This window comes from Entelurus aequoreus, linkage group LG18, assembly GCF_033978785.1.
Source record: "Entelurus aequoreus isolate RoL-2023_Sb linkage group LG18, RoL_Eaeq_v1.1, whole genome shotgun sequence".
Classification (NCBI taxonomy): Eukaryota; Metazoa; Chordata; class Actinopteri; order Syngnathiformes; family Syngnathidae; genus Entelurus; species Entelurus aequoreus.
In genome coordinates, this window is record NC_084748.1 from 2,253,714 (window position 1) to 2,280,033 (window position 26,320).

A 26,320-nucleotide genomic window follows, 5' to 3' on the forward strand; every position below is an offset into this window, starting at 1 on the left:
ATGAAAGATTTGTGGATGAGGAAAGTGCAAGTGAAGGACTAGTGGGGAGTGGAAGCGATTCAGATAGGGAAGATGCTGTGAGAGGCGGATGGGACCTGATATTTAGCTGGGAATGACTACAACAGTAAATAAACACAAGACATATATATACTCTATTAGCCACAACACAACCAGGCTTATATTTAATATGCCACAAATTAATCCCGCATAAAAACACCTAGGTGTTTGTTATGCTAGCTCCTAGCTCCTAGCTACTAGCTCCCGTCCACATAACCCGCCAATACAATTCAAACACCTGCACAACACACACAATCACTCAGCCCAATGGACCGTTCACCTAACCCAAGGTTCATAAAGCTTATATATTTACCCAAAGTTACGTACGTGACGTACGTACGGGCAAGCGATCAAATGTTTGGAAGCGCAGCTGCGTCTGCGTCTGTGTATCCAAATCAAAGTAAGAGTCTGTGTTGTCCCAGTTCTCTACAGGCGTCTGTGTATCCAAGTCAAAGTCCTCCTGGTAAGAGTCTCTGTTGTCCGAGTTCTTCGATCTTGACTGCATCTTTCGGGAATGTAAACAATGAAACACCGGCTGTGTTGTGTTGCTGACTTCCCTCGCAAAATACTCAGCTTCGCACCGACAACTTTCTTCTTTGCTTGCTCAGCTTCTTTCTCCATAATGCAATGAACAAATTGCAACAGATTCACCAACACAGATGTCTAGAATACTGTGGAATAATGACATGAAAACAGAGCTATTTCGTATTGGCTTCAATGGGGGAGCCATACCTCTGTTTCACTGGCTACGTCACGCGCATACCTCTGTTTCACTGGCTACGTCACGCGCATACGTCATCATCCAAAGGAGTTTTCAACTGGAAGTTTAGCGGGAAATTTAAAATTGCACATTATAAGCTAACCCGGCCGTATTGGTATGTGTTGCAATGTTAAGATTTCATCATTGATGTATAAACTATCAGACTGCGTGGTCGCTAGTAGTGGCTTTCAGTAGGCCTTTAATATACACAAAGTTCAACATCCGATGTTTCCCCGAAGGAGTGTTTAGCTGGTAAAAAAAACTTTTGAAGTCACTTTGTCCTTGGCCAGGCGAAATCTCATTACTAAAAGTCCTGACGTTTGCTTCCGACTCATACAAATCCACCCGCTTTAAAGCCTAATTGTCTAATGTCTTTGCCTAATTAGGATGAAAGCAAAACAAAGCCAATACTTGAATGGGAACTGCACTCTTTAAAAATGTTCCTATCTTTTACAATTCCTATATAGGACAAGAACATATGTTTTTATTTTTTATGCATTAAATATGGCAAGTAAGAGGTGCTAACAATAGAGCTAATAGGAATACACTTTTCTGCCCATAAAGCCCTCTAAAAAAACATCCCAAAACCACCAACAGCACTCCATTTACATCTCGTGCCCTAATTTATAATAATCAAGTATCAGCAATATTATTATAAACACCAACGCGGAAAAACTATTTTTAATGATGCCTTGAGAGAGCTTGGTGAGCTGCTGTATCGCCTCTGAGTTGGTGAAAGTTAATTTGAGATTATAACTCGTGCCTCTAACCTGAATAGTAGAAGGATGTGGACATAAACCGATAAGTTGGTCAACTTTGAGATTCAACTTAAAGCCGGAGATGGCAAAGAATCGCACAAAAAAACGCTTGCTTGCGTCCACCTTTTTTTCCTATAAGGTTCTGAAATATAACTTAAAAGTAAATTGTGATTGCTCTAATGACGTCTTTAATGATTAGTAGTGTTGTAATCAAGCGAGCGTCGTTAGCATTAGCTAATATGCTAACATGTTTACAAGTGTCTGTGTTAGTATTATTAACTTACAGTAGCATTATTTTTGTATTGTTTCATTTTCACAAATTTTGCAGTAAACTCACCAAGAAGTCAGCGTGGAGTTATTTAATCTGTTGAGCTGATTGGAGAGCTAGTGAGCGGGTCCATGACGATGACTTCTGTTTTGTTTGATCAGCCGTTTTACTGCCATGTTTCAAAGTTTGGAAATAATTAAGATATATGAATAAACATTTACAGAATCTTTCTGTATAAATAACTGATTTTACAACGTATATACGTTTATGCGGTTTATAGTCCGGTGCGACTAATATATGTACATTTTTTTTACTTCCGGGTGGATTATGATCAATTCTTCATCTAAGTGAGAAGATATAAACATCCCATGAGTCGGCATCCCAGTGAGAGCAGACATTGTAATTGTTTGATTATGTTCGTAGTTTGTATCTCTTGTTCAGCATTTAGCAATAGTGCAGCTTGCTAGTTCGCTTTAGCACAAAGTTTCTAAAACTTGTCGATCATCCTCAATTTATATTCAGGATAAAAAATGTATGTTTCTGAAACATCATTTTTCCCAAAGTAGTCATAGATGGTTCTAATGAAGTCTGCCATAAAACAATATCAATATACATCGCAATAGACACATAATCGATATCAATATGAAATGCGTTTGATAAAACATTTAATATATATTTATAGTTTTTGGTCGGAAGAAACCAGAAATTTTGTTGAATGAAGTCACTCTGGGGATGCAGCCAAACAGGAAACAGGAAGTGTCACTGAGCAATGGGAGTAACACGCTAGCAGCCAATCAGGTAACAGTATCTACCAACTTTGGTCGCACCCGTCTTTCTGTCTCGCTGTGGACTCTCTGCATGGAGTTAGGAGAGAAACGGGTATATCTTCATTTATTAACTCAATAACAGAAACTTGTCTTTAGTTTTGTTGGTTTTAATGAAACGGTGTGACAACATCCTGACAATCCATTTAATGAGCAACTTTTCAAACTACTCTGTGTAGCTTATACACTACTGCCATCTAGTGTCTCGAAACTGCAACTACCTTTAAATCTACTGCAATTATTTTACCACCTGGCTACCAGACACACTCTCCACTGATAAAGAGCACCCTTGGTAAGTTGGAAATTGTATCACTGCACTTATTGGCAGGCTTAAAGGCCTACTGAAAGCCACTACTAGCGACCACGCAGTCTGATAGTTTATATATCAATGATGAAATCTTAACATTGCAACACATGCCAATACGGCCGGGTTAACTTATAAAGTGACATTTTAAATTTCCCGGGAGACTTCTGGTTGAAAAGGTCTATGTATGATGACGTATGCGCGTGACGTCAAAGGTTGAAGCGGAAGTATTGGGACACCATTATATCCCAATACGAACAGCTCTGTTTTCATCTCAAAATTCCACAGTATTCTGGACATCTGTGTTGGTGAATCTTTTGCAATTTGTTTAATGAACAATGAAGACTGCAAAGAAGAAAGCTGTAGGTGGGATCGGTGTATTAGTGGCTGGCTGCAGCAACACAACCAGGAGGACTTTGAGTTGGATAGCAGACGCGCTATCCGACGCTAGCCGCCGACCGCATCGCTGATCGGGTGAAGTCCTTCGTCGCGCCGTCGATCGCTGGAACACAGGTGAGCACGGGTGTTGATGAGCAGATGAAGGCTGGCTTAGGTGGGTAGCTAATGTTTTTAGCATAGCTCTGTGAGGTCCCGTAGCTAAGTTAGCTTCAATGGCGTCGTTAGCAACAGCATTGTTAAGCTTCGCCAGGCTGGAAAGCATTAACCATGTAGTTACTTGTCCATGGTCTAATAGTATTGTTGATCTTCTGTCTATCCTTCCAGTCAGGGGCTTATTTATTTTGTTTCTATCTGCATTTAAGCATGATGCTATCACGTTAGCTCCGTAGCTAAAGTGCTTCGCCGATGTATTGTCGTGGAGATAAAAGTCACTGTGAATGTCCATTTGGCGTTCTCGACTCTCATTTTCAAGAGGATATAGTATCCCAGGTGGTTTAAAATACAAATCCGTGATCCACAATAGAAAAAGGAGAAAGTGTGGAATCCAATGAGCCAGCTTGTACCTAAGTTACGGTCAGAGCGAAAAAAGATACGTCCTGCACTGCACTCTAGTCCTTCACTCTCACGTTCCTCATCCACAAATCTTTCATCCTGGCTCAAATTAATGGGGTAATCGTCGCTTTCTCGGTCCGAATCGCTCTCGCTGCTGGTGTAAACAATGTGCAGATGTGAGGAGCCTTTCAACCTGTGACGTCACGCTACTTCCGGTACAGGCAAGGCTTTTTTATCAGCGACCAAAAGTTGCGAACTTTATCGTCGATGTTCTCTACTAAATCCTTTCAGCAAAAATATGGCAATATCGCAAAATGATCAAGTATGACACATAGAATGGATCTGCTATCCCTGTTTGAATTTTAAAAAATTCATTTTAGTAGGCCTCTAAATAAGTCATAGAAAATATCAATAATTATCGATATCGATCAATATAAAACACATACATCGTGATACAGTTTTCAGCCTTATCGCCCAGCCCTTAGTAGTAAGTAGTCCAGTGTTTTTGTTGAAGGGGAAAACGAACGCTGTGATGTGTCTTTGAAAGTAATACATGCTTAAAATGAGCAAAATACTTAAGTGTTACATATTATGAATGTTCCTGTAACTATATTACATATATTCATACAGTTTGTATAAAAAACGTTGATGGAGGTTTTGAAGGGTTTTTGGAGCGCTTTATAGGCGGAATAGAGCGTCTCCCATTGGCTTCATTGTTAGCTATTTATTAGTTATAATATATAAAAACGGAAAAACGTGTGTTCTTGTCTTTACATAAGGATTTTGAATGAAATAATTCCAAAAAACACTGCAGATCCTCCTCAGTAGATGACAAAACATAAGGCCAGCCAGTCAAATTATTTATAAAGGTTTTTCTTCGCAGTTTCTATTAGTCCCTCCTACATTTGAATAATAGAGTCAGGTACGCTATTGACTTTTCACGGCCATTTGACCTGTTCCATATCAGCAATTACTGGCTTGCAAATAAAGCATTTGTCCGTGTGTTGTCGCGGTTCGCTGCAGACATCCCCCTGCCGTGAAATTCCCAATCAATACTCACTATGTCTCTGCAACAAATGAATCTATCTGTAAAACAAAATAGCGTAACTATAATTTCAGCTCAATATTACACCTTGAGGCATATTTCTACCTCGGCATTTCCTCGCTAGAATGCTCCCCGTACGGTTGTTAAGTGTACTTTTAAAGCACTGTTTGTTGATCAACAAAAAACACAGATCCAAACCAATAAAAGTGTAGACCAACTAAACCAAGGTTTGGACTAGCTCTGCTCACAACTCAAATTGATGCTAGTGCTAAAACAAGAGACAAAGACCACTCAAGTAGGCGATCGACCCAAATCAACCTGAAACCGTGATCGTCAGGTCAAATCGCTGCGGAAACCCCGAGTACCCGTTGTCATGCTGATGTAGTGTGTTGTTGGACTGACCTGTCCAAAGAGTTTATTGAGGTAGGCAACGTAGGCGGCAGCCACAGCGGAACTGTTGCTGAGGCTCCTTTTACTGCGCCGGCAGGTCTCCTCACCGCCACCGCTGGCCTTTTTCGGAGTGGCAGGAGACTTGGAGCTGTGAAGTGTGCACAAATGCATCAAGCCACAATTGATTTCCTATCATAACCTGCCTAATAACACACTTTTCCAGATAAATATCCTCAACATTTTCCATCAAGCCGGCTTTGAAGTAATTGCTGAGGGGAGCGATGGAAAAAGAGGAGCGGGCCAATCAGCAGACATGGCTCGTTACATTAGTCGTTACATAAGCTGAGAGCTTTAAGGGGCTTGTTTTGCGCCAATCAGTGATTCTCATTCTGCTCTTAATCAGTGAAGATGAGACACAAAGATTGATAATAACCAGAATTTCTTGGAGAGGCTGAGCTGAAGAGCCTTGTTTTTAAATCTGCCGGCGGTCGGGGGTCTTCCAGCTGGTGGACCCCTCCCCCCTCGAGGAGGCATGCTAGGAGGAAACAAACAAGTTCAACACTTGAAAACAAACATTTCAAAGAAAATTCCATATATGATTACATGTATCAGGTGTGACGCACATCGGTGGTATTGTATTCCACTCGGACAGTTCTACTCAAATGGAGGAAACATTTTTTCGGCCACTTGTACCCATGATCTCGTCCAAAGCTCATGACCACAGATCAGGATAGGAACATAGATCGACCGGTAAATTGAGAGCTTTGCCTTCCGGCTCAGCTCCTTCTTTACCACAAAGGATCAATACAGTGAATTGATTATTCTAACGATTCTTTTTTTGTTTAATCGATAATTCTGTCAATCTAATTTATTTTTGTAACAAATGATTCTTTAGTGCAGCGGTGCTACACTTTCTTCAAAGGAAGTCCCCAAACACACCAACAATTTTCTTGTACAGTATGTAGAATCTTTAGTTGTTCAGGCATGTGATTTTTCCGTCTAAAGTCGGAATTCCGTCTTTTTGAATCCCGGGGAAAAAAAAAAAATTATCTCCCGTTTTTCCGGGTTTTTTTCCGACCCTAAATCAAGATTCGAGACGTAGTTTATATTACGCCGTAGTTGATTGGTCGATATGTTCCTTGTGACCAATCAGGACATCTGTTATGAATGGTGACGTTATCAACGTCATCATTCATAATGGTTATTACGGCCATTTTCCATATGTAAACGATGTCGGTTCTCGAGAGAAAGGACGCTTTACAAGTAAAAGAAATTGATAAACATGTCAAAAATAAGTTCCGATGGGACTGGATGGAAAGGGGAAATCACTGATACTGTTGGGAAGAAGAAAGTTACGACTTTGTTCGGTGATTTTATTCGGAAAATCGATCGTCCCGGAAAAGGTTTTGTGCACGTGGTGTCATGATAATATTGACTATGGATCACGAGGTTTCAAGGCTTTGGAAGTACATGCGAAACGCCAAAAACATATGAAACAACTTGAAGCAAGGAAAACAAACTTTTCACTAGTTGCTACTTTTGGATGTCAACCGAAAGTGAGCAAACCTTACGGACTTCAACTTTTGTTGAAGTCCGTCAACTGCCGTAGACATGGAGAGGAAAGATCCGCCCGCTTCAGTTGCAGACAGGGTTGTTAATAATGAGGTAAGCTAAAATATATTTGCTTGCGAAATACGCATGTTTGTTTTAAATATTAACCAATTATTGCTTAGCGAAATATAAATGGGTTTTTCTAAAAATAAAAAACCACGTGAAAATATATTATGAAATTACAGAAATTCACAGAGTCGCATTATTGATTCCAGTTAACAATTTATTTGACATAAATTTGCATATAATACTATTTTGTAATATTAAGTTCTTATGTAGTCTCTTGAAACTATTGTCAGTGGTGTAACAATCTTGTAGGTAAATATTTTCACACTTGTTTCATGCAATATGTCAGTGTCCTCACATTATTATTATTTACTATTTTCAAATATGAGTAAACAATACAAAACATGTTGAATTATTTTCATAAATGTATATCCTATTTTGGCGAAAAGAATGAAATGTTTACATTACATGAACTGAAGTAATGTGGTAATACTGTAAATAAAGTGTAGATAATAACACTGATCAATGTGGATGTGAAATGAACACAAGATGTAAATATTAGTGACTAAATACTGTTGGGACAGAACCATATACAGTCATTCATTAGGATCATTGGGTTATGTATGTTCTATTAATGATGTTTTCATGTCTTTAAACACTAAAATATTTTCTTCAAATGGTGCTGTCTTTGTTCATTTTAGCATGTTAAATTGGTGAAAAACCAGGAGCTGTCCCCCCACCAGGGCACCGCCCTGGACCTGGCTGGGGGCCTTCGTCCCCCGGAAATGTTTTCAGTCTTTTTCATTGTGGTCAAATCACATGCCTGGTTGTTTGGTTGGGGACTACAAAAGAAAGTGAGATCAGCCAACGCCGTCGCATGTATTAACTGTAAATTGTGTTATGTTTTCATGGTGAGAGCTATTTACTATATGATCTGAAAAAGGAACCATAAAATCACCTTACTGTTTGGGAAATAAACTAGTAGTGAGACCTACACCAATTGTACTTTACATTTTTAAGGTCACTAAATGATTTTGCGTTTTTAATTTTTAATCACAATTGTAATCAGCAGAAAACACCTCAAGGCATCGTACCAATATCAACTAAATATTTAAACTGTTTCATTATTCTTTTTTATTCCATACAATTGGTGAACCAGTATAAAGTCAGTCCTCCTGTCTCCATTGTTGTATTCACTGACTTTTGTAAACAGTAACAAAAACAACAGTAACGGATTTTATGAAAAAACTATTTCGATCTAAACACTATATACTGTCCTAGCCTTGGTATCAGTAGCATCGACTTATGGATTGTTCCACCCTTCTCCGTGATCACAGCAACGGAGCACAACACACACACATGCACATCTTTCTTGCTGTAGTACTCTCCTCTCTCTAGTCCAGGGGTGTCAAACATACGCCTGCCAACAGGTTTTATTCGGCCCGCGAGATGAATTTGCAAAGTATAAAATTGAGCTGAAATTTTTGGATGAAAGAAACTGCTGTTGTAAATGTGTCCACTAGATGTCACCATAGCAATTCTTTGTATACCAAAGAGCTGCATGACTTCAGAGGGGGCGGAGCTATGTGCCCTGTGTTTGGACACTACGTAGTTTCGCTTCTTATTAGTGATAGTATACGAAACGTGGATTGTTATGTTCATGCCTTGATTGTCAAATATGTTGGTAATGTAACCTGTGACCTTACTACTCAAAATATTGTTGATAATCTGTACATTTCGTGTTGTACTTATAACTGAGGACACATTTTCTATAGTCTAAATATGCTGTAATCATAATATGCATCACCTTCTAACTTCATGTGTAATTCATGAAACGAGTCCACATTCACAAGTTTTGTCGTAGATGATGCTGGATATGTACAGAATAAACCACATGATGTTAGTACAGCAGTTGACGAAGCTTACTTGGATGAGAAACGAAACGTCTTCTAAGACAAACCAAACAGTCCAGGAGCGATCGATTGAATGCCCTGAGAATTGATGAAAATGAGTGAATTACATTAAAGGCCTACTGAAAGCCACTACTAGCGACCACGCAGTCTGATAGTTTATATATCAATGAGGAATTCTTAACATTGCAACACATGCCAATACGGCCGGGTTAACTTATAAAGTGACATTTTACATTTCCCGCGAAACTTCCGGCTGAAAACGTTTCGGTATGATGACGTTTGCGCGTGACGTCACGGGTTGAAGCAGACATTTTGGAATAGCACGGTGGCCAGCTCAAGTCGTCTGTTTTCACCACATAATTCCACAGTATTCTGGACATCTGTGTTGGTGAATCTTTTGCAATTTGTTCAATGAACAATGGAGACTGCAAAGAAGAAAGCTGTAGGTGGGATCGGTGTATTAGCGGCTGGCTGCAGCAACACAACCAGGAGGACTTTGACTTGGATAGCAGACGCGCTACCGTGAGCACAGCTTTGGCTTCCAAACATTTGATCTCTTGCCCGTACGTGCGTGCCGCTATGTGCATGTCACGTATGTAACTTTGGGGAAATATATGTTTCTTGCCGACTCTGATGGTGGCCGGAGTGTCGTCGAAAGCTACAACGCCATCCGCCGCCGCGCCGTTGTCCTCACCTGTCTGGGTTGACTTCCTCCGTCTCCGCGCCACCGACCGCACCGATCATCGTGGTGAAGTCCTTCGTCGCGCCGTTGATCGCTGGAACGTAGGTGAGCACGGGTGTTGATGAGCAGATGAGGGCTGGCGTAGGTGGATAGCTAATGTTTTTAGCATAGCTCTGTCGAGGTCCCGTAGCTAAGTTAGCTTCAATGGCGTCGTTAGCAACAGCATTGCTAGGCTTCGCCAGGCTGGACAGCATTAACCATGTGGTTACAGGTCCAGAGTTTGGTAGTATTGTTGATCTTCTGTCTATCCTTCCAGTCAGGGGCTTATTTCTTCTGTTTCTATCTGCATTTAAGCACGATGCTATCACATTAGCTCCTTAGCTAAAGTGCTTCGCCGATGTATTGTCGTGGAGATAAAAGTCACTGTGAATGTCCATTTGGTGTTCTGGACTCTCATTTTCAAGAGGATATAGTATCCCAGGTGGTTTAAAATACAAATCCGTGATCCACAATAGAAAAAGGAGAAAGTGTGGAATCCAATGAGCCAGCTTGTACCTAAGTTACGGTCAGAGCGAAAAAAGATACGTCCTGCACTGCACTGTAATCCTTCACTCTCACTTTCCTCATCCACGAATCTTTCATCCTGGCTCAAATTAATGGAGTAATCCACGCTTTCTCGGTCCGAATCTCTCTCGCTCCATTGTAAACAACGGGGAATAGTGAGCAGCACTACCGCTTGTGACGTCACGCTACTTCCGGTACAGGCAAGGCTTTTTTTTATCAGCGAGCAAAAGTTGCGAACTTTATCGTCGATGTTCTCTACTAAATCCTTTCAGCAAAAATATGGCAATATCGCGAAATGATCAAGTATGACACATAGAATGGATCTGCTATCCCCATTTAAATAAGAAAATTTAATTTCAGTAGGCCTTTAATAACATCCTGAAATTTCATTTTGATATTAATATTCATTTAATCTTCCCGTGGATTAAAATTAACACAAATGGGGGCTTTTTTAAACTCTACCAGACTCAATTCCACTTATTTGATTGATGAACATTATCACATAATTTATTCAAAAAGTACAGATAATGACAAATGAAGATAGACTAATAACCGCAACATGTAAGTGTAAAAAAAAAAAAGAGAACCCATTATGATTTCTATATTTTCATAATGTGCTTGGTCTATTTTTAAAAAAAGAAAACAATCTGAAGTTTTTCTTTATATTTAAATTACTATATGCCATGATTTCACCAGTACAGCCTAATTCGGAACGGCCTTTTTAGCCTCGTTCTTCAGTTCCACAGTGATATTAAAACTTGTAAGACATTTGGTTTATTTGCCACAATTACAAATGGGAAACGTTTTCTGTGTTCTTTGCATGCATGTTATGGCATTTGAAGTTACATTTTCAATGATTATAATGTTAGTGAATTATCTACTTAAAAAAACTAAGCATTCTGTGGTAAGTTACATGGAACATGTTAAAGGTTGGTATATGAGAAGAAATAAAGGTCAAATAGTGTAGAAATGCACCCAATGGCCGGAAATGTAGTCTTGATTTTCTAAATGTTTTTTCAAGGTTTGCGTGACAGCACGTAGTGCTGATAGAACGTTTCCTCTTTTTTCTCAAAGGATGCTCACATCTTTGAGTCATAGATTACAGATGTCACGTTTGCCGCTGCCTCCACTGACAGTACATTTACTGTACATCACAACATGGTCAAACCATTTTTCTAAACATTTTGAAGTTATTTTTCCCCTTTGTTTGTTTCTTCCCGGAAGTGAAAATCAGTGGTGGTCAACCAAGTCAAGATGGCTGTTGTATCTGAGTACGTAAGGGACTTACATATTCCTGCAAAAAGCCGATATGAGCAAAAAAATCCAACTATGGAATGGAATAAATCCCTATACGTTATCAAAAAAAAAGATTTGTCAAGTGATTAAGGACTATTTGTCAGCGGAGTTCCCAAACATATCAAACTATTGTGTGCTCCAGACATCACAACAACACAGCAATACATTGATTTGTGTCTACTGTAATGTTTTGTTACTGTTGTTGTTGCACGCGCCATTTACGAGTATGCATGTTTTTCCCCATCTTTATCAAAATAGATGTCAACATTGTGTATGTGCTGAAAGATTCATTTATGATTGTTTATCAAAATATAACTCTAGATGTCAACATTGTGTACGTGCTGAAATATTCATTTATGATCGTGGTCTTTGGTAGAAGCTTAAGTCTTAGGTTTTGCTCACATTTGATTTATTTTATTTAGACTTGCAGAGGGGCTTTCTGGAACACTCGTAGCAAAAATGTGTCTTAAAAAAATAAAAATGATATTAAGATAATACTTAAATTGGAAACACTAAATGTTAAAAGTATATCAAACAAACATTTAACAGAGTAGTCACTGTAAGTAAACTCATGCGTTCTTCAACTCTGCTCCTTTGGACTGGAGTGTGTGGTACTTTTGTCGTCGTTCTCTTAACAAAACCTTGCACTCTTCCGCCATTCTTGATTATCTCTCGAGAAACTCTGAAGAAACGTACATCCTTTTCGCGATTTAAACGATTCGAACAGCCGAAAACAACGTAAGCATAGGGCATTTTCATTGAGAAAGGCTAAATGGCGCCTAGTACCCATTGAGAACAGACGCTGGCTTGACCACCACACGTATTAAGTGAGCTGGGTGTGATGTCATTTTCAATACAAGCAATTGAAAACAGCTGCCTTTGAGCTCCATTTAAACAGCAGGTGGCAGTGGTGAGCATTACAGACGAGGTAGGGACAGGGTTACGAAATCTCCCTTTTTTGCAAATGTATAGAGTTGGAACAGTTTCAAATGAGTATAGATTTGATCCCATTTTACTGACCTGGCTGCAGAGCACGGTCGACTTTCAGCTCCAGACTTTGCACTTTTCACAGACATCGTGCTGGGATGCAAGAACAATTCTCGGAACCAAAACTTGTGAAAAAGCACACATGCATTTGATTAGGACAATGTAGATTAGCTTATTTTCTTTATTGATAGGTTAAAGCAATAAGACATTAGAACGCCTTTAAATGCCCTTGAAGTCTTACAATTTAAATGAACTAGAAAACGTCAGCGTTCGAACCACAGTCATTGATGTGACATAAGACCTACGCTCACCAAGTCATCAAACTCTTGAGTATGGACAACTGTTTTGATTGTTCTTTGCTACTTTGCAGAAGAGACGTAGTCAACTTCTGAACATAGTTTTGCAGTTCCTAATGCCCTTATACAGCGAACACCGAAAAGTTTACTTCACTTATTTAATTGTGCCACAAGGGAAGACTACAGTTTTAGTTATTTTCCATGTGTGTACACACCAAACCTAATTAAGGGAGTGATACGGGTCTGAATGGACTGCAGTGCCCCAAGTTGTTGGGGGTTCAGTTTTTTGCTGAAAGGCAGTGCTCTGAAGACAACTACTGCAGTATATTTAAAGCAACAGGCAGCTCCAACCTCTTTGTTTTTATGTACTGGTACACAAGCCTTGACAATGCACTGGAGCACTCAGTCCCTATAGAGTAAGAAAGCCTTGCCTTTGTTTGTGCTATCACTGAGTACCGAGCTGGCTCCGGGGGAAAAAATATCTTTCACTTTGGGAGATAATTTTCTATTTGTCCCCTTCTGTTGTTTGTCAAATAGAAGTGCTGTGTTGTAGTAGGACTCTGCACTAAGTGACAGACGAACATGATACTGTTTCAATTCAAACATCTTGAGGTACACGGGGGATGAATTAAGTGCATACACCCACGCACTAAATTTACATATAAGGAAGAACAAAGAACAAGGGTGGGTGTTAAGATCCAAGAGAGTTGGGATGCCGCTTACTGATGCGCTGCAAGGAAAATGGCATACAAATTGGAACAGTGGATAGGGGGAGAGATTGAAAAAACTTGTCGAAGCAGAGACTTATTACTGAGTGATAAGCAGATTAACATTCTGTCATGGACCTTTGCGGTTCTGGTTATGACTGCCTGATGACGAAGGGCTGCACTTGGCACTGATGAGCTATAAACATAAATGCCTCAATCCACCAGCTCACATGCCACAGCGACGGTACAAAGACAGATACCCGTGATCTGTTCCAGCGGCCACCACTCGGTCCACCGCTTGGACCAGAACTCTAATAGGAAGAGACACGGAGATCAGCCGACTGCTTCGTGTGCTGTCGCCACATTCCCAACTCCCACCGGGTCGCTCACGAGGCGGCATGACTGAGTAGTGATTGCCTGTCTCGCAGGCTTCCATACAATCAGCATGCGTGGCCGACATGCTGATTGCAACACGCTGCTAGCATGTTAAAGTGTTGCGGGGACACCGGGGGGTGGTGTTCTTGTCCTTGACCGTCGGGAGAATCCTCTCAAGTGTTACTGCCGACTTTCTATTTATTTCCCATTATCTGTAATCTTAGTTGCATAAACCTGGAACTCTATCAGTTTCTCATGAGTGTAAAAGTGATTTACAGTTCAATTTACAAGAAAAATTATATAAGAATAAATCAGGGAAATGACAGTTTTACAAGCAGCTTAGTTTAACAGCTCCCTAAACAAATTTATTATCATTTACCCCTTCTTTCAAGAGCTTCTTCTCACTTATGAGAGGTGCTCATTAAATATTTCCCCAGGCCAGCAACAAAACTAGGCACAGTATAATGTGAACAATAAGGCTGCCTCCAACTATTATTTCTTGTCATCTGTGAATTATTTTTTCGATTAATCTGTAGTTAAAGGCCTACTGAAAGCCACTACTAGCGACCAAGCAGTTTGATAGTTTATATATCAATGATGACATCTTAACATTGCAACACATGCCAATCCAGCTAAACTTCCGGTTGAAAAGGTCTATGTATGATGACGTATGCGCGTGACGTCAATGGTTGAAACGGAAGTATTCGGACCCATTGAATCCAATACAAAAAAGCTCTGTTTTCATCTCAAAATTCCACAGTATTCTGAACATCTGTGTTGGTGAATCTTTTGCAATTTGTTTAATGAACAATGGAGACTGCAAAGAAGAAAGTTGTAGGTGGGATCGGTGTATTAGCGGCTGGCTGTAGCAACACAACCAGGAGGACTTTGACTTGGATAGCAGACGCGCTAGCCGACGCTAGCCGCCGACCGCACGGATGATCGGGTGAAGTCCTTCGTCCTTCCGTCGATCGCTGGAACGCAGGTGAGCACGGGTGTTAATGAGCAGATGAGGGCTGGCTGGCATAAGTGGAGCGCTAATGTTTTTATCATAGTTCTGTGAGGTCCCGTTGCTAAGTTAGCTTCAATGGCGTCGTTAGCAACAGCATTGTTAAGCTTCGCCAAGCTGGGAATTATTAACCGTGTAGTTACATGTCCATGGTTTAATAGTATTGTTGATCTTCTGTCTATCCTTCCAGTCAGGGATTTATTTATTTTGTTTCTATCTGCATTTGAGCCTGATGCTATCACGTTAGCTCAGTAGCTAAAGAGCTTCACCAATGTATTGTCGTGGAGATAAAAGTCACTGTGAATGTCCATTTGGCGTTCCCGACTCTCATTTTCAAGAGGATATAGTATCCCAGGTGGTTTAAAATACAAATCCGTGATCCACAATAGAAAAAGGAGAGAGTGTGGAATCCAATGAGCCAGCTTGTACCTAAGTTACGGTCAGAGCGAAAAAAGATACGTCCTGCACTGCACTCTAGTCCTTCACTCTCACTTTCCTCATCCACAAATCTTTCATCCTCGCTCAAAGTAATGGGGTAATCGTCGCTTTCTCGGTCCGAATCTCTCTTGCTGCTGGTGTAAACAATGGGGAAATGTGAGGAGCCCTTCCTCCGGTGACGTCACGCTACTTCCGGTACAGGCAAGGCTTTTTTTTATCAGCGAGCAAAAGTTGCGAACTTTATCGTCGATGTTCTCTACTAAATCCTTTCAGCAAAAATATGGCAATATCGCGAAATGATCAAGTATGACACATAGAATGGACCTGCTATCCCCGTTTAAATAAAAAATAATAATTTCAGTAGGCCTTTAATTTCTTTTTTTTAACAAATTGTTCTTTAGTGTCGTGGTGCAACAATTTGTTTAAATTAATTCCCCAAATAAACACCCAACAATTTTCTGGTATGTAGAAACTTTTCATGCTTGTTGAGTCGTTCAAAGATACAAAATAAAGTAAGATCAGCTAATACAATCTCATGTATTAACTGTAAATTGTCTCAATGGTGAGAGCTATACAGTGGTCAGCAACCTTTTCAAGCCCAAGATATCAGCCAAAAACCAAAGTAACATCAACTGTTATATATATATATATATATATATATATATATATATATATATATATATATATATATATATATATATATATATATTAAAGACAAAGCTTTGTGTTGTTATTATTGGCTGATGTCAACATTTTGGTTTTCCTATTGTGCTTTGCTGTTTTCCCAAATTTTTGCTGGTGTTTTTTTTTTTTCAATGTGCCTGGGCCCAGTGACAAACGAGTCACAGCCGACAGATGGCCCCTGTGGCGCACTTTGGGCACCCCTGCTGTAGAGGCTAACTGTTTATGGCCACTATAGTCTTAGTACCGCAGTGTATTTGTTCAACCTATGGTCACATGGTTGTTTTACGTCGTCGCCGGAAGTAGCAAAATCGGATTTTTCCTGCATGATGAAGAGGGGGAAAACGGGGAAGACCTTCTTCAGCTGCCGTCCTGTTTGATCATATATTACTGCCTTTACTTTTGTATGCACAATAAATCAACACAAAATATGTACTTTGGAGCAATGTTCACAGACTCTAGCAGTTTGCTTGTTACCTTCCCGTCGCAAGCAGGCGATGATGGTCGTGGTTGAGGGAAGAGTTGTTTGATGTTGGATGCTCCGGAATACCCGATGCGTTCCAACAATCAGCCTTAATGCATTGTTGCGGCTCGATGATTTTTGTGAACATCGTCTGTGCGAGAGGTGCGGGCGTAGTGTGTGGCCGTGATTGAAGGGTGTGGCTGCGATGTGGAGAGCTGTGGGATGAAAGGCGAGAGAGAGAGGCAGAGGTGTGCAGCCGTGTTCATGCGTGCCTGTTGGCGGATCTGTGAGTCACTCTCCGAGTGAGGTGTCACTGATGTCATATTAAAGGCCTACTGAAATGAATTTTTTTTAATTTAAACGGGGATAGCAGATCCATTCTATGTGTCATACTTGATCATTTCGCGATATTGCCATATTTTTGGAAAGGATTTAGTAGAAAACATCGACGATAAAGTTCGCGACTTTTGGTCACTGATAAAAAAAAAAAGCCTTGCCTGTACCGGAAGTAGCGTGACGTCACAAGTTGAAAGAGCTCCTCACATTTCCCCATTGTTTACACCAGCAGCGAGAGCGATTCGGACCGAGAAAGCGACGATTACCTCATTAATTTGAGCCAGGATGAAAGATTAGTGGATGAGGAACGTTAGAGTGCAGTGCAGGACGTATCTTTTTTCGCTCTGACCGTAACTTAGGTACAAGCTGGCTCATTGGATTCCACACTTTCTCCTTTTTCTATTGTGGATCACGGATTTGTATTTTAAACCACCTGGGATACTATATCCTCTTGAAAATGAGAGTCGAGAACGCCAAATGGACATTCACAGTGACTTTTATCTCCACGACAATACATCGGCGAAGCACTTTAGCTACGGAGCTAACGTGATAGCATCGTGCTTAAATGCAGATAGAAACAAAAGAAATAAGCCCCTGACTGGAAGGATAGACAGAAGTTCAACAATACTACCAAACACTGGACATGTAACTACACGGTTAATGCGGTGCCGCCTGGCGAAGCCTAGCAATGCTGTTGCTAACGACGCCGTTGAAGCTAACTTAGCTACGGGACCTTGACAGAGCTATGCTAAAAACATTAGCTATCCACCTACGCCAGCCCTCATCTGCTCATCAACACCCATGCTCACCTGCGTTCCAGCGATCGACGGCGCGACGAAGGACTTCACCCGATCATCGATGCGGTCGGCGGCTAGCGTCGGATAGCGCGTCTACTATCCAACTCAAAGTCCTCCTGGTTGTGTTGCTGCAGCCAGCCGCTAATACACCGATCCCACCTACAGCTTTCTTCTTTGCAGTCTTCATTGTTCATTAAACAAATTGCAAAAGATTCACCAACAAATATGTCCAGAATACTGTGGAATTTTGCAATGAAAACAGAACTGTTTGTATTGGATACAATGTGTCCCAATACTTCCGCTTCAACCATTGACGTCACGCGCATACGTCATCATACATAGACCTTTTCAACCGGAAGTTTAGCGGGAAATGTAAAATGTCACTTTATAAGTTAACCCGGCTGTATTGGCATGTGTTGCAATGTTAAGATTTCATCATTGATGTATAAAATATCAGACTGCGTGGTCGCTAGTAGTGGCTTTCAGTAGGCCTTTAAAACATTATTTTTTTCACTAATATTTTTGCAATCGACCGTTCGATCGAGATCCTAAAGATCGACGGGTTGGCGACCCCTGGACTATATGATTTAAAATAGGGGAACCACAAAGTGCCTTCCTTTTTGGGAAGTAAACTAGTGTCGTCAATGACGACGATTGACTGTAGCCCTAGCGAACACCCTCGCTAATAGACGACAGCACGGTTTGTCCGGACAATATTTGAGTTGTAAACCGAGGTACGACCCTGCAGCAGGCGCACTTCTTTCGGTCATCAATCAATCAATCAACGTTTACTTATATCGCCCTAAATTACGAGTGTCTCAAAGGGCTGCACATGCCACAACGACCATCATCACCAACGATCATACCACGCCTAACGAGTTTGATTGCATCGTTGTGCAGCAGAACAGAGTAGTACAGTATGTCCTTTTAGTGGTGCTATTGCTAGCAAATCCATCATCGCCACGCCGCTCCGGTCCCAGAAGACTTTGTGCATGACCTTGCTCGCAGAGGTTGGGCAGATGCTTTCTCCGTAGGCGATGAGTGATAATGCTTTCACCACTTTGACTGGGTTGTAGTCTCTAGATCATAGTGATGGAGATGTAGGCCAGTGTCCTAATGTGCCTGTTTAGGACGTCCTCCTTTGGCCAACATGTTCCTGCCTCTGGAATATCTTGAGCGACTGAGGTAATCCATCATCCAGACAAAGTCCACAGGTTCACAGGGGCTGCACTGATCTTGGAAACTCGGGATAACTAGGGCTATGTTCACACTGCGGGAGGAGGTTGGATGTCCAATTCACATTTTTTTCTGTCAAATGCGATTATTTTTGTAGTGGTTTACGTAACAACAAACAATGCGATGTCTAATGTGAACGGCCACGACGTCAGAAGTGCTGCAGGGTTCACGGAAGTAAACAAGGCTCCAATTGTTGTCTGAGTTGCGGCGTGTTTGTGGCAATTTCAAGGATTGTGTGCAATCAAAGTCGAGGTTTTCTCAACCAAAATATTGCGTGTGGATGATTAAGAAGGAAGAGGGCAAGCATTTTCTTTCTCGCAGTTCGCGGGACATTTGCTCGACGTCTGCTCCGAAGAGCGATTGGACGAGCAGTCGGAGCAGTATCTAAAACATTTAATTTTAGCCTCTTTTCTGCTGATTGGTCAACTCTTTATTTTGCAACCCTCGATTTTTGTGAATAGTTATGACTGTAATCGCTTTTTTTTGTCCTGTTGGTTGGATATTTTTCTAAAGTGAGAAATTTGCTGTCAAAATTGGATCTGGAAATGATCATTCACACGTTCATCTCATCTGGTATTGACTATTGCAATTCTCTCTTCACTCTTTTCAACAAGTCAACACTAAAGAGACTTCAGACGCTACAAAATGCGGCTGCCAGACTTTGGACCGGTGCACCCACAACAGTCCATGTCACCCCCATTTCATCCAGTCTTCATTGGCTTCCAGGCAAATTCAGTTGAAGATTTTAGTCCTGACTTTCTGTGCGTTGCATGGTGGGGCCCCTCAGTACATCACTGACTTGTTATGCTCCTACTCTTCAGTTGCATGGTGGGGCCCCTCAGTACATCACTGACTTGTTATGCTCCTACTCTTCAGTTGCATGGTGGGTCCCCTCAGTACATCACTGACTTGTTATGCCCCTACTCTTCAGTTGCATGGTGGGGCCCCTCACTACATCACTGACTTGTTATGCTCCTACTCTTCAGGGCGTAGCCTCCGGTCTTCAGGCCAGGATCTTCTAAAGAAAAACTAATTTTAAAAGCCGTGGAGACCTGGCATTCCAGGCTATACTCCCAGACTCTGGAACAACTTCCACCAGTCCCTCTGTGATCTTGACTGTGTTGACACTTTTAAGAAACATTTGAAAACTTCTCTTTTTAGTAAAGCTTTTAGTTAATGCACCTTTTAACTATCATTATAATCCACTTCATATCCTTTTTACGATGTTGCCCCATTGAATTGTTGTTTTACTTCACCTATGTTTTGTACAGCGCCTTGTGGTTTTATCTGTGAAAAGCGCTTTATAGATAAAATGTACTTACTTACCGTAATTTCCGGACTATAAGCCGCACCTGACTATAAGCCGCACCTGACTATAAGCCGCACCAGCTAAATTTAGGGGGAAATACAGATTGCTCCATATATAAGCCGCACCCGACTATAAGCCGCAGGGTTTTGATGTGTAATTAGCGTAGTATATAGGGGTTCCTGCTACCACGGAGGGGATTGTCGGGACAGAGATGACTGTTTGGGAACGCAAAGCGTCCCATTTATTAACAATAAATCTTTCAATCATTCAATCAAACTTTCACATCTTTGATATGGCGAACAGCATTCGTGCAGAGTACAAATAATACAACGCTGCAAAGTAATACAAAGTGCTCGCCTGTACGTTATCAAAATAACCAGCCTACCCGTATATGAAAAGTCAGTCTTTAATCATTGTGTCATCGTCTTCCTCCTGCGTACTAAAACCACCAAAATCCTCTTCGTCGGTGTCAGAGAAGAACAGATCGTATATAAGCCGCACCCTTGTATAAGCCGCAGGGACCAGAACGAGGGGAAAAAGTAGTGGCTTATAGTCCGGAAATTACGGTACTTAATATGAATGCGACCCGATTGTTTAGACCGCAATCGCATTGGAAACATATCTGATTTATATCCACATATGAAAGATGCCTGGGTCGGATTTGAAAAATCGGAATTGCAGCGTTCACATTGACATAAAAAAATCGGATAGAGGTCACGTTTGAGCAAAAAAATCGTAACTGACTTGCAGTGTGATTCTACCAAAATGGTAACCTCAAATGGTGGATGGCGCCTGCAAAAATGGTGGCATGCTGCCTCTGGAGTGACTCCATCATCACACTTTACACGACATTCACACTCGTGAAAGAGAAATTAGCTCAGACCTCAAAGTGACCACCCGTAGAGAAATGTATTAAAGTTCATGCCTCCTGGAATACCTGGAGGTGGTCACGGTTATTGGAAATCTTTAATGGACATTGTTTATAAATGACAATGTGGTGATGTACCTCATGCTATGGCAAGAAATCGTATTTTTCTAGGTTTATAATGTTTATTTGCTTCCACACATTTGAGTGGGTAACCCAGGGGTCGGCAACCCGCGGCTCTCCAGCACCGCCTTAGTGGCTCCCTGGAGCTCTTTCAAAAATGTGTTTTAGTAGAAAAAGATGAGGGGAAAATATATAACTATTTTTTAATATGATTTCTGTTGGAGGACAAACGTGACACAAACCTTCCAATTTGTCAGGAAGCCCACTGTTTAATGTTTGTGTTTATGCTGCACCGTTTTGTCCTACTAATTTTGGCGGTCCTTGAATTCACCGTAGTTGTGTTGACTGGGACGCAGCAGTTTGTTTACATGTACAACTTTCTCTGACGCTGCCACAGAAAAACGTGTTTTATGCCACTCCTCCTTTGTCTCATTTTGTCTACCAAACGTTTTAGACTGTGCGTGAATGCACAAAGGTGAACTTTGTTGACGTTATTGACTTGTGTGGAGTGATAATCAGACATATTTGGTCACTGCATGACTGCAAGCTAATTGATGCTAACATGCTATCTAGGCTATCTGTATGTACATATTGCATCATTATGCCTCGTTTGTAGCTATATTTGAACTCATTTAATTTCCTTTACTTATGTCCTCTGTGTATTTAGTGTATATTTGCATGTCTCATGACACATTATCTGTATGTAATATTGGCTGCATTTCTCATAGTTGTTTGTGTGCCATGTTGTTCCAGACCACAGTAAACGTTATCCAGCTTACCCGCTCACACTCAGTTACCCAGCCTGCCGTTTCCTTTAACTTGGACACACACATCTATACCTTTAACTTGGACACACACACATCTATACCTTTAACTTCTACACACACATCTATACCTTTAACTTGGACACACACATCTATACCTTTAACTTGGACACACACATCTATACCTTTAACTTCTACACACACATCTATACCTTTAACTTGGACACACACATCTATACCTTTAACTTGGACACACACATCTATACCTTTAACTTGGACACACACATCTATACCTTTAACTTGGACACACACATCTATACCTTTAACTTGGACACACACATCTATACCTTTAACTTGGACACACACATCTATACCTTTAACTTGGACACACACATCTATACCTTTAACCTGGACACACACATCTATACCTTTAACCTGGACACACACATCTATACCTTTAACCTGGACACACACATCTATACCTTTAACCTGGACACACACATCTATACCTTTAACCTGGACACACACATCTATACCTTTAACTTGGACACACACATCTATACCTTTAACTTGGACACACACATCTATACCTTTAACTTGGACACACACATCTATACCTTTAACTTGGACACACACATCTATACCTTTAACTTGGACACACACATCTATACCTTTAACTTGGACACACACATCTATACCTTTAACTTGGACACACACATCTATACCTTTAACTTGGACACACACATCTATACCTTTAACTTGGACACACACATCTATACCTTTAACTTCGACACACACATCTATACCTTTAACTTGGACACACACATCTATACCTTTAACTTGGACACACACATCTATACCTTTAACCTGGACACACACATCTATACCTTTAACCTGGACACACACATCTATACCTTTAACCTGGACACACACATCTATACCTTTAACCTGGACACACACATCTATACCTTTAACTTGGACACACACATCTATACCTTTAACTTCTACACACACATCTATACCTTTAACTTGGACACACACATCTATACCTTTAACTTCTACACACACATCTATACCTTTAACTTGGACACACACATCTATACCTTTAACCTGGACACACACATCTATACCTTTAACTTGGACACACACATCTATACCTTTAACTTCTACACACACATCTATACCTTTAACTTGGACACACACATCTATACCTTTAACTTCTACACACACATCTATACCTTTAACTTGGACACACACATCTATACCTTTGGCCATTCTAAGCCAGTCATTTCCAGGAGTTATCTCACCCTCTGAGAAGTTTTACTAATGTTTTCCCGTGTTGTAAAAATGTGTAGAATAAATATTACATTTCAACATTTCTGTCAACAAAGATTTGTGTCAGCCTGTGACACAGTCATTTTGATAGTAGGCTAATATAACTAATATAGACACTTACATCATGTGTTGCCTTCATTATAACACTTATATAAGACTTTTAAAGTCATTTTGATAGTAGGCTAATATAGACACTTACATCATGTGTTGCCTTCATTATAACACTTATATAAGACTTTTAAAGTCATTTTGATAGTAGGCTGATATAACTAATATAGACACTTACATCATGTGTTGCCTTCATTATAACACTTATATAAGACTTTTAAAGTCATTTTGATAGTAGGCTAATATAGACACTTACATCATGTGTTGCCTTCATTATAACACTTATATAAGACTTTTAAAGTCATTTTGATAGTAGGCTGATATAACTAATATAGACACTTACATCATGTGTTGCCTTCATTATAACACTTATATAAGACTTTTAAAGTCATTTTGATAGTAGGCTAATATAGACACTTACATCATGTGTTGCCTTCATTATAACACTTATATAAGACTTTTAAAGTCATTTTGATAGTAGGCTGATATAACTAATATAGACACTTACATCATGTGTTGCCTTCATTATAACACTTATATAAGACTTTTAAAGTCATTTTGATAGTAGGCTAATATAGACACTTACATCATGTGTTGCCTTCATTATAACACTTATATAAGACTTTTAAAGTCATTTTGATAGTAGGCTAATATAGACACTTACATCATGTGTTGCCTTCATTATAACACTTATATAAGACTTTTAAAGTCATTTTGATAGTAGGCTAATATAGCTAATATAGACACTTACATCATGTGTTGCCTTCATCATAACACTTATATAAGACTTTTAAAGTCATTTTGATAGTAGGCTAATATAGACACTTATGTCATGTGTTGCCTTTATTATGATACTTATATAAGACTTTTAAAGTAATTTTGATAGTAGGCTGATATGACTAATATAGACACTTACATCATGTGTTGCCTTAATTATAACTTATATAAGACTTTAAAGTCATTTTGATAGTAGGCTAATATAACTAATATAGACACTTACATCATGTGTTGCCTTCATTATGACACTTATATAAGACTTTTAAAGTAATTTTGATAGTAGGCTGATATAACTAATATGGACACTTACATCATGTGTTGCCTTTATTATGATACTTATATAAGACTTTTAAAGTCATTTTGATAGTAGGCTGATATAACTAATATGGACACTTACATCATGTGTTGCCTTAATTATAATTTACTTTTGAAGTCATTTTGATAGTAGGCTAATATAGCTAATATAGACACTTACATCATGTGTTGTCTTCATTATGACACTTATATAAGACTTTTAAAGTAATTTTGATAGTAGGCTAATACAGCTAATATAGACACTTACATCATGTGTTGCCTTTATTATGATACTTATATAAGACTTTTAAAGTCATTTTGATAGTAGGCTGATATAACTAATATAGACACTTACATCATGTGTTGCCTTAATTATAACTTACTTTTGAAGTCATTTTGATAGTAGGCTAATATAGCTAGTATAGACACTTACATCACGTGTTGTCTTCATTATAACACTTATATAAGACTTTTAAAGTCATTTTGATAGTAGGCTGATAAAGCTAATATAGACACTTACATCATGTGTTGCCTTCATTATAAGATTTACATAAGACTTTTAATTTCTTGCGGCTCCAGACAGATTTGTTTTTTGTATTTTTGGTCAACATATTGTGTTGCAGACCCCTAGGGTAACTCATGCTATGTTGTTGGTTTTGTTGTGGTGGTCGCTTGTTTGCCAAATAAATGCTCTCATCTTAAATCCCATCAGGGTCAACAAACACTCTCAGACTGAACAACATTTTACCACACATGTCGTTGAATAAGATTGTGCGCCTGCAGCTCTCCACCCTAATTGGTCACTTGCTGTCAATCACCAGCCGACGCGCACAATTTCAGATCTGAATCATGCTAATGGCAAGTAATGAAATGGAGACTTCCGTGGACTGGCCTGATAACATTTAAAAAAGAGCTATAAAGGTTAATAGGAGAGGCTTAGCTCAAGAGGCATAGATGGTCTTGATTGGAGTGTTTGAGGTGCAAATCTAGATGGGAAGTCTAATTATATTACAAAAGAGGGCTGGATTCTAGGGTTCATTGCATGTTTCACACAAGCAGGAACATTGTACAGTTTTATTGGGACCCTCCCTTATTCAGGAATAGTCCTGCCAAGGGATGTTGTTCTAAGCTTGTCTAAGTAAAGAAAGTGGACAAGCTGTAGAAAATGGATGGATGGATTTAGAATCAAAGATGAACAATGCATTCTATACAAAGGAGAAAGTACAAACAATAGCAGGAGGAAACCGAGCTGTCTAAATTCCGGATTCTTCTCTGTAAATGGTCGCTCTCCACATATGCTTTTGTCCACCTTGCTTTGCCGCCTTGGCGAAGATCGAAACTGAATGTTAGTCACACACACACACACACACACACACACACACACACACACACACACACACACACACACACACACACACACACACACACACACACATACATGTCTTGCCTACTTTGTGTGGACCCACGTTTGGTTAGTGGGTTGTGAGAGCCCCCCTTTCCACTATAGCTAGAATGATGAAAAAATATACATCTAGCCCTAGATGGGAATAGAGAGTTGCAACTAGGGATGTTAGATAATGGCTTTTTGCCGATATCCAATATTCCGATATTGTCCAACTCTTTAATTACCGATACCGATATCAACCGATACCGATATCAACCGATATATGCAGTCGTGGAATTAACACATTATTATGCCCAATTTAGACAACCAGGTATGGTGAAGATAAGGTACTTTTTTTTTTTAAATAATAAAATAAGATAAATAAATTAAAAACATTTTCTTGAATAAAAAAGAAAGTAAAACAATATAAAAACAGTTACATAGAAACTAGTAATGAATGAAAATGAGTCAAATTAACTGTTAAAGGTTAGTACTATTAGTGGAGCAGCAGCACGCACAATCATGTGTGCTTACGGACTGTATCCCTTGCAGACTGTATTGATATATATTGATATATAATGTAGGAAGCAGAATATTAATAACAAAA

The 26,320-nt window shown here is 39.8% G+C and overlaps 2 protein-coding genes across 14 annotated transcripts in view; one reads left to right on the forward strand and one right to left on the reverse strand.

The window, feature by feature from the left end:
* The window catches only part of LOC133633668 (calcium-binding protein 2-like), an 87,783-nt gene that overhangs the window by 49,816 nt on the left and 11,647 nt on the right, over positions 1-26,320 (reverse strand). Inside the window, exons 2-4 of the mRNA XM_062026283.1 lie at positions 12,450-12,541; positions 5,791-5,892; positions 5,370-5,505 (exon numbers count right to left, since the gene is read on the reverse strand). Of these exons, the coding sequence (XP_061882267.1) occupies positions 5,370-5,505; positions 5,791-5,892; positions 12,450-12,505 (294 nt within the window). The 5' untranslated portion in view covers positions 12,506-12,541. The remainder of the gene's footprint in view (positions 1-5,369; positions 5,506-5,790; positions 5,893-12,449; positions 12,542-26,320) is intronic.
* doc2d (double C2-like domains, delta) overlaps positions 1-26,320 on the forward strand; it is a 240,410-nt gene that overhangs the window by 34,436 nt on the left and 179,654 nt on the right. The window lies entirely within an intron of this gene.